Raw genomic sequence first — 10,010 nt, 5'->3', positions numbered from 1 at the left:
GATTTCTAATAGCCTTGTAATTGTTATTTCCACATGAGAGTTTAATGCAGAAATTTTTGCATTTGAGAACAATTTTAAAGGTTTTGTGTAATGGCATATCCTTTTTATTGCACTGACAACGCGTGGGGTGAAAGAATTGATATTTGGCTTTACATTTTTGAGCTCTCATCTTTTCAATTGCCATCGAAAAGAAGCAATTTTTGTAAACGTGTGCTTCTTTTTACGACTCGGGAAGGAGTTTTGAGATTCTACAGGTTTTTTACGACTCGAAGAGGAGTATTGAGATTCTACAGATTTTTTAGATTGTCATGACTTCTAATTCGTTTTCTGTTTTCAAACATTAACTTCTGTTTTAGAATTTTGGCTCCCAATTTTGAACAATCGACTTTTAAAAGTAGCTCAGTTTGTAATGTATAGTAATTAAGAGCTGTAATATTAAAGGTCAAAAGATTTTTCCGATAAATTTTTGATCCCATATAAGTCCCTCCAACCTATCTAAACTACCCCACTAAAATATATAAACGACCCATTGAAATAAAATTGCGCAACTTTAGTTTTCATCGGCTTTAGATTTCATTTAACTTTTTTGAGACATTGATACTGTTTTGTTATTGAATTTTAATTTTGCGTAATAATTAGTTTTTGTTTTCTACAAAATTAGATATTAAACTCAATAATATGCACCTCAATGCCCCTTAGTGTGGCATTATAAATGAATCAATATTATCAGTTTTTAACTAGTTTTATTTAATGAGACGTCAATCATTTTCTAACATCTCTTTGTGTTTTTTTAAACGACTTCAAATGATAAAACTTCAGTTTTTTGGTATTTCGTCTTTCCATGTACTTAAAGAAACAGTGTTCAGTACTCTCTGACAAATAAAATTTTAAAAAGTTTAAGGTTTTTGGGAAATGACTTCATTTTTTATGAAATTTGCCCGCCAAGAAATTAAACCAGTTTGAGTTTCAATTATTTATTTTTTGTTGTTTTCGTTGCTCCTTTTATCGATGTCTTTCAAAGGAACTGGTGTGTAGGTTTTGCCACAAAACGTATTGTGGACGTTAATAACTTGTTGTGAATGGTTTTGATAGGTATAATAAGTTTGTTTTTCAAAAAAAGCGAGTTCTAAATTTTCATTCGATATCCCCGTATTAGGGTCGTTAATTTTGTTAGCAATCGACGGCTGATGTTACATTAAAACTATTTCTATTCAAATCATTAGTTTTTTCAAAATCTTTGGGTTGTAATTGAGCTGTCAAACTATTTCATTGATTTCTGAATACATCGTCTTCTTCGATACACGTTTTGAGCTTATGTAAATTATTCCACCCAGTATAATTGATCTTTGCGCTCCCATTTTGAATATCAATTGAGAATGCAACTTTTTCGACAAGTAATAAAATCTCAGTTAAGAAAAGTTTCGAGGGTTCTTATTCAAATATAAACGAATCTATAACGTAGCTTTCATCGAACCGTTTTTTACTTCGATAATTCAAGTTATTGAAAAGTTGTTAACTTCGATTATTTCAAAACATGATTGATATTCTGTCAAAAAAACAAGTTTGATTTTTAAAAATAAACAATTTCCTCGGCCCCCCAATGTAACAGTTTTTGTTTCGCGTGGTGTTGCTAGTCTTTACCCAACGTTTTTTTCTACCTAACAATTTAATTTTAAACAATTAAATTTTTTTGGAAGCTTGCTTTTATGATGTTTTTTCTTACGCACTAATGTTTTTTAGCGTTTGTCTGCTTACTGTAAAACACGAGATTGGCTTTTACAAAAGAATGGTAAAAAATTATTAAAAATATATTTCTAACGATTACATGTTCTTTTAAATCTAGCGCCGTTGCATTACAAATACTCTTTATTTTTCTGTCGTGTTTTTTGCCCTTTTCGTCGCTTTTTTGTCATTTTTTATTGCAATGTTAATGCATGTGTTCTGAGAACGCGTATTGAGCATTTCGTCGTAATGTGATTAATATTCCATATTTTTAATAACAGAAGCTTTTGAAGAAAAATGTGTTTATTTGGGATTGTGTTTCTGCTATCTTTGCTTATTTTTGTATGGTCTTTTTCGCAGTTCAGTTTTTTGTCAAATATATATATATATATATATATATATATAAATTTATATATATATATATATATATATATATATATATATGTATATATATATATATATATATATATATATATATAATATTTTAAACAGTTTTCGCAATCTGCATCTATTTGTGCCTAACATTTAAAGGAGCTCACTATCTGAGACTAGATTTCTCGTACACACACAAACCACGCACAATACATTACATATACAGTCACTCACATACATGAACACACAAGCGCACGCAAACATATGCACAAACGAAAACACAAAAAAAACCGGCACAAAAAAAAATTTTTTTCAATTTCTTTTTTCCGCAACTGAGCTTCAGCCATGGTTAGCACCTTTCATGTGTGGACAACGTGTGGACTTCTTGGGAAAATTGTTTCGGTAATTGTAAACTTAACACTGAAGTTTGAAATGAGGATTTAAGAAGTCTTTTCAAAACTTTTTGTCATCTTTGATGTTTCATGAGCATAATGGACCAATTCGTTTTTTAACATCTCTCAGTTGTGCAACAAGCAAAAAATAATAAATCCATATTTTTCAAACATTTTTCAAAATAGCATTTGCAATAAATAAAAAGTATATTTTGTAAATATTTTTTATTATTTTACAATTCTTGCATACTGCTTCTATTTGTGTTTAATATTTGAAATAACTCTCACAGACTAGCTCTCTCGTTGTCTCTCTCTCTCTCTCTCTCTCTCTCTCTCTCTCTCTCTCTCTTTCGCTCGCATACTCTATCTCTTTATCTCTCTCCCTTTCTCTCTCTCTCTCAAACACATATATCACACACATTACACACACATGTTTACAAGTATATACTCTCACACAAACGCAAGCACACATACGCAAACACAAAAACACATACAAACCCCGAAACCAAGAAAAAGCATTTCAAAGAATATTGTTTTTGGCAACGGATTTTTACACATAGTACGTAATCTTTCATTTAAGGTCTTTTATCTAACTTAGAAAACCAGGTGTGCATTTTTTGAGGCAATTGTTTTGGTATTTTTAAAATTAACACTAAAATTTGAAATGAAATTTTTGATTTTTTTGCAAAATTGTTTTGTCTCTTTGAGGTTTCTTGAGCTTAAGGGATCAGTTCGTTTTTTGCAAAAACTTTCGGACGTTTATTTAGCCATATTGCATAAACAATGTCTTGTTTTTAAAGATATTCAAAACCACAGTTTGTAACAAATATTGCGTAATTTTCATAATTTTAAGAATTCTTAGACATTTTGCACTCAGCCTCCACTTGCATCTAACATCTAAGAAATTGTTGAAAGCTGTCATTGAAAGTTCTACTCTAGAAGTACCGAAGAGAATTAGAGGTATAATCAAATTCTAAAATTCAGCTTTTAAACTCTTTGTAGTATTTTTAAAGAATAGAAAATTTTACTAGTTTCTAAAAGAACTGAAAAAAAAAGAAAATGTTTTCATCTTTCATAAACACTCTGCGTTTTTTCTATTTGAAGAGTTTCACAATCAACAAATTGTAGAGTTTTTTTTTAACTTACAATAACCCCCATTGTCTGCAAGAGATAAATTTGAAGAGAAATTTCAAAGTACAGAAAAGAAAAAAACGACTTTCCTCTAGTTTTCAAAAAATCTAAAAATTCTGTATTATGTTTTTCATACTGACTATCACTAAAAACTCTAACTCTGAAATTATTCTGCCTTGCGTTTGACTTGGGGAGGATAGTTCGAACGATCTGCTCTGACAACATAAGGAATACAAATAAAAAAGATGAGAAAAGAAATCCATCTTCACTTTGTAAAACCGAATTTGGTTGATTTGGAGATGGTGCTGTGAAAGCGACATTATTTACGTCTCCGCGGTTTTACCCACTGGTTTCAAAAATACTGAAGTTGTTATTTCCAATGAAATAAAAAGAATTGATTGCAAAAACAACTCTAAAAAAGAATACATTTTTCTGCTTTTGTTTTTCATTTTCAAAGTTGATTTTTACTATCTTGATAGCTATAAAATTTTCGATACAGAGAATGGTTTGCTTTTTCGAATATCTTTTTCATCGCCGGAAACAGAGATGGAAAACAATTTAGATACAATTTTTAAATTAAAAAAAAATTATTTATCATAATTTTGGTCAAAAATTGTTAACTCTAGGCTTGAGACAGCGCAGAATTACTCCTGACAATCAAAGCTCCTTTTGATCTAACTAGTTTTGCAATAAATTTTCCGTTATTTTTAATTTCAACGCGATGTGTTGGCCACCCCCTTTTGATGCCTAAACAGAAAGTGAAATTTTGACTGAAGAAAAAAGCCAGCCTCGGATCCATATTCCCCATTTTTAAAACGAAATGTTGGAACAACAAGTAAGTGCACTCAAATGCATAAATAGCTGAAAATGAGAAGATTAAGTAGTACTAGAATGGTACCGTTTCATTTAGTGTTCAGAATAAACTCCCATCATATTGTTGAATTACTTCGCGTTCGTGTTTCTAAAAAAAACAGTAAAAACATAGTCTTCTGTTAAAAATTTTCCAACAATTAGACCGTTTCAGTGTTTACGGGGGTCAGTTCTAGGAAGTTCTGGTCAATTCCATGTAGCACTTCATAACAGATGCTTTACATGAAATGCGGGGTTTCTTAAACAAACTCAAAAATCATTGTCTCATTTGAAAAATCAATGCATGCTTTGTTCGAAAAATTTGTTCGAGTATTTGGACAAAATTGTTGACCAATTTAACCAATTAAACCGCATGAAACCAATTTAACCAATTAAACCGCATGAAAATTAGACTAAGATGTTTTAAGCTTTCAGCCCGGCCTTATGAACAAAACAACAGCAGCCATTCGGGCAAAAAACTGCCGCACTTAGAAAGTAAAGAGTGTGTTTTAGATTTTCAAAAGCAGGCTTCTATCGCTAAATATTTCAGCTATCGATATGACGTCACATCAATAAATGGCTCAGGGATGAATAATTTAATCAGCAAGTATTGCTAATTGTCCTGGTGATGCGTGTAGTCATTTATAGGTCTAATTACTCTAGTAACTTCCTGAAAATTGTCACTCTTTTGTTTCCTTTTATCTCGAGTAACGCTATATTCCCAAATCTGAACAAAATCTCCTTGACTGCAAATGGTAAAAATAGAAGCATCTTCATGTTTGAAAAGTGAGATGTTTAGATATTGAGAAAAGAGAGAAACTAGCATAAATGGTGTTGTTGTTTATTGTTGCATCCTTTTGTGTTTAGAGAACATTAGTGACTTCATTAGCAAGAGAAACTTGACTCTCTTTATCGCCATTTTGGATTACGATCGTCGTTAATGGGGCTTACCACTACAACTAATGCAGCAGCAACCGCAGCCACGCAATACTCCACCATTCCACTTCTAGCTGTCATTTTATCCACCATAGCTCACCTATTCATATTGCAGTCATGTGCATTGTTCACGACACCCTCTCTCGCCACGACAGAAGTCGGCCAAATCTACGAACAAACGCAACAATCACAGCCCAACAGTTTGCCACAGATCGCCACCGCCTCCAACACCCGTCAGATTATGAATAGCAACCCGCTTGGTTACGCCATTCCATTCTTTGCGCAACCAGTTCGAGATGCAAGCGGAATTAGTGACGTCAGCAACCCCCTGGGTTACTACTCGCCTTTGGGTTCGTCGGCGGCATTTGGGGATGTGTATATCAACGAGAGGTATGAAAAGTTTGTAGACGGGGGTCCAGCAGGGGGGCTCTTTCTGGGGGAGGGAGGGACGAGGCTGAGGAGTGTCCCAGAGACAGTGATGCAGATGATTAGAAGGGGTGCCGTGGAGGACTTTTCTGTCACTAAATATCAGCGAAACACTAATGTGAGTAGCTTATTCACTATTTCACAAAAAATGCACAACAGAATCTTTCTAAGCCGCGTCTGATTATGGCCAATTGTTGACTGAATCATATGTTTATACTTTCAACTCACTCCGGGTTGTCTTGTTATTAGCACGATTGTCTCACTTTTTAGGGTGCGGTTGAGTTTCACTCTATTTCGTAGGGCCGCAGCATTTCTTCCCACATAATTGCTGGATAATCATAAATAAATCATTGTTTACATTTTATATAGCGAATTATCAGTTCCTCTTTACGATAAATTAATGTTGTAGCTAACAAATAACTTAAGAAAAATTTTGAGCTAAAAGTTTTAAAGTTATGAACTTGGCATAACCGAAAAACTAGTTTGCTTCTCTTCTCTCTTTTTTCGCTAACAGTTATCAGAAGAGTTTCTTACTCTGTCAAAATAATAGCAGATTTCTGATAATTTTTTCACGAGCAAAAAAACTGAATTCCAAGAAATTACGTGGGCCAACAATAAGAGTAAATACACAATTTATAAACTTTTGATACTTTTCGAATTTTTTTTCAGCTCAAGCAAATTCAACTATTAGATCGTATTTACTTTTAAAATGTGATTAAATCGACAACAAAATAAAATACGTCATGAATGAAGTTTTCAGCTGTTCGAATTAATTGGGCACCGAAGCAATTTAAGAACAACAGAGCATTGAGTGAAGTTATTGCTTTGAAAACATTGGAAAACACTGAAAATAATTGTCTAATTTTCAAAAACATCCATTGTTCAGAAGAAGTAAAAAAAATCAGCTAACAAACATCAAAAATCAGAAGAAAAAATCTTAGAAACTAATTGTTGTACAAAATAAAAAATTTTTTCCTTGTTCATTTCCCCTTGTTCATTCAGGCTTATACTAGCAGTTTTATTGTTACCATAATCCCAGCGGCACTTTTCTAACGATGTGTCTGATTTTTTATTGATTCTAAGCAAAAAAAAAGTTCAGAAAAAAACGAACAAATTGGAACATTTTGGCAAAGTCGTTCCAAAAGTGAACTGTTTTTAATAAAATGGTAAGGCCCATAAAATGTTTCTCTACAAACTATACTGTTTATGTGATCTACAATTAACCTTTTCATTATGACTAGCTCAACTTTCCATCAATAGATTTTTCATAGCTGATTGAAATTTTTTACTTTTTGAGGGCAAACTAATAAAAGTAAGTCATCGACATTTCTTGATAAGATACGCCAAAGGAATTAATGGCGAACGCTCAATCAGGCAAAATACATCTTTCAGTTTTAGAACTATTTTTTAATTGCTTTCAAAAGAGAAGCAATTATTGTAAACGTGTGTGTCTCTTTTATGCAGATTTTTCCCATCACCATTTTTGCGTTTTTCTTCTAAAATAATCTTAAAATTCTCATGTGACTTTTTCACGCTTATTTTTTTCATTCTTGAGCAATTTCAATTGCTCTCACTCCGCAAAAAACTTTGTTGTTCAAGCAAAGCCGATTGTTTGGATAAGGATGACAAGGTACTGACAGCCAAGTGTTTAAGGCCTCTGTCGAGATGACAGAACCAAATTCAGGAGGTCGGCGTTCAAACCGCACCTCCTTCAAATGTTTTTGCACCCATGTACAGAAATTTTTGTAGGCTAAAGCCCCTGAATCAATTTAGCCGCCTGTCATTCGAGAGCAATTTTTCCGACGCTAGTCAGTTTATGTTTCAATATTTGGGGACCTTGGTCAAAACATTGCCTGACTGAATATGCGCATTGTTATCAGATAGAAGAAAAAGGAGATCGTTATTAACTATATGGAGCCGGAGAATGTTCAATGAAAATTTTGGGCATTTTCTAGTGCAAATGTCTTAAAATTAGAATTGTAAATGATTTGAGACAGAAATGACAGTCGAGAAAACTGACTCAAGGTTGTTAAATTTCGGATGAAAGCGTCATTATTAATCATGAAGTCAACTTCATACCATCATTTAAAAGACAATGACATTTTTTATTAAATGATTTTTTGGTCATAGTCACTTTTGTCAACATCAGGTTCTTTTTCAATTTTTTGTTTATTCTAAGTAATTGTATTTGAACTAGTCTTTGCAAATCAAAAGTCACAATTTTTCCTTTTTATTTAACCAGATTTTTTTATTCATGTATTTAACAAAATTTAAATACTATAAATTTCGTTCAATCCTACGAAAAAATAATGCGAATTTCGTGTTTCATTTGGTCATAAACTATTCGCCAGCTATTCTTTTAAACTAAAATAACATTGATCTATTCAATCATATAAGATACATCCTGTAGTTTTATCAATAAAACAGAGTTTTATGTGCAACTTTGAAGTTCTAGAATGTCAACTGTATTTTTCTGCTGATAAAAATAGGACTGACCACTTTGATTACTCTTCTGATTGCCTTCTGTCGTTTTCTGATTGCTTTGGAATTACTTAATGGTAACTTAAATATTGAAAGCAAAATGAATTTCGAATTATTGACTAATTGTCTTAAAAAGTTTATGAATATATATATTTTAGACATATCATGATTTTAACGTCACTGCTTCGGCTATTATTCTAAACAACTTTTGACTTACAACATCTATTTCTTGATAATGTCTTGCTCTCGACCTGGCCAGCAGATTATATAACGTCTTCTAGTGGATCAAGTTCCCGGCTTCTTGTCATATCTGGAAATCTGTGCTGAGATTTTTGTCAACCAGGGCCACAGGGAACTGAGTTTTGCCAAATGGTTGCAGGCCTTGATTTGTGAAAAAACATACTCTACCAATATGTAGAATGAAAAGATTATGCTCTAATACTCAAATTTTTCAGGAAACCACATGAGCTCGACTTCAGGTGTCATCTTGAGTTTAGCTCGACCCAAGTTCTTGTTGCTGGTAATTAGCTCGACTCATATGTAATTCTAGAGTTTTGCTTGACCCAAATTTCGTGCAGGATTTAAAAAACTTACGTTCACTTTTAAAGCTATTTCATTTAAAGTACAGCACTTTATAAATATCTTTCTATTTTTGTAATCAAAACAATATTAACTCTCTGCCGATGAAAATGATTGATAGAGCTATAATAACCAGTTCCGTGCAACTGAACACATTCGCAATGCAGCCTCCTTGCGACAACTATTTGATTCAAGAATTCCGTATTTTTTAAGGTTCTTTGACAAAATGCCAACAATTTTATAAGTTGGAATGCCTGTTGAAATGCTAGTTTGTCGTTCTGTTCTTCTCCCGCAACATATCCCTAAAAATCAATTTCTGGGCTTCTCAAAATACGATTCTCGACCATAAAGTGCTGTGAGAAGACCATGCTTGACCCATCCATGAAGACACTAGCTGAACTTTATCTCTGATTTTTGGTCGTTTTTTATAGTCAGTAATGACCCCCCCCCCCCTTACTCTAGACTTTTAAATTCATAATTCGAAGTCTAGACTAGAATAGCATTTATTTTGTTTTGCTACAGATTCATTGTTCGACTGACTCGCCGTGCAAGAAAGCACACGAGACATCGTTCAGGTGCAAGTGTGCCCGGATACACAAGTGTTGGGCTCCCGGAAGATTCAACGATGCAACCTGCAAGTTTGTTGCCCCACCCTTTGGTGTCAAATTCTATCAACCCTAATCCAATAACCAGCTCCAATCATCAACCGACAACCCATGCAATAAACACCTAGCCATACAACCATATGTAGTCACTGCAACCAATCAATACAAACATACAAACACGCTATTAGCAAATAAATAATCGTCACGCATCAGAGACAATCAAAGTGGACTGAGCCGAGATAAGTTTCTACAAACTGAGATATCGGCTTGCTAAACGTCGTAGTCGTCATTTTGACCTCTTTTGGCCCTGTTCTAATATGCGATTGAGTGAATGCAAATTGAATGATAATCATCAAATGAATATTTTGGTTAAAATAGCGTTTCATCTGTCCATTATCCAAATTTTCGCTCAAATATCTATGGTATTAAGCGATGTTACGGCTAAATGGCAAGCTTTAATCGCATTAGATTCCTAATTAACTGTTTACTAAAACGCAATTTAATTGACGCAAGTTAA

At 33.2% G+C, this 10,010-nt stretch overlaps 1 protein-coding gene across 13 annotated transcripts in view; it reads left to right on the top strand.

The window, feature by feature from the left end:
- Positions 1 to 10,010, top strand: part of LOC142338253 (uncharacterized) — a 71,171-nt gene extending 61,161 nt beyond the window's left edge. For 12 of the 13 annotated variants that reach the window (XM_075387959.1, XM_075387998.1, XM_075387943.1 and 9 more), the window contains exons 2-3: positions 5,334 to 5,946; positions 9,411 to 10,010. In XM_075387959.1, coding sequence (XP_075244074.1) covers positions 5,407 to 5,946; positions 9,411 to 9,569 — 699 coding nt within the window. In that variant the 5' untranslated portion in view covers positions 5,334 to 5,406 and the 3' untranslated portion in view covers positions 9,570 to 10,010. Of the gene's footprint in view, positions 1 to 4,278; positions 4,453 to 5,333; positions 5,947 to 9,410 lie in introns of those variants that run through there. The other variant, XM_075387975.1, reaches the window with a different exon arrangement.

Source organism: Convolutriloba macropyga, chromosome 1, assembly GCF_964194025.1.
Source record: "Convolutriloba macropyga chromosome 1, txConMacr16.3, whole genome shotgun sequence".
In the NCBI taxonomy this organism is placed as follows: Eukaryota; Metazoa; Xenacoelomorpha; order Acoela; family Convolutidae; genus Convolutriloba; species Convolutriloba macropyga.
The sequence above is the reverse complement of the archived record's forward strand: the minus strand, read 5'-3'. Positions and strand labels throughout refer to the sequence as shown.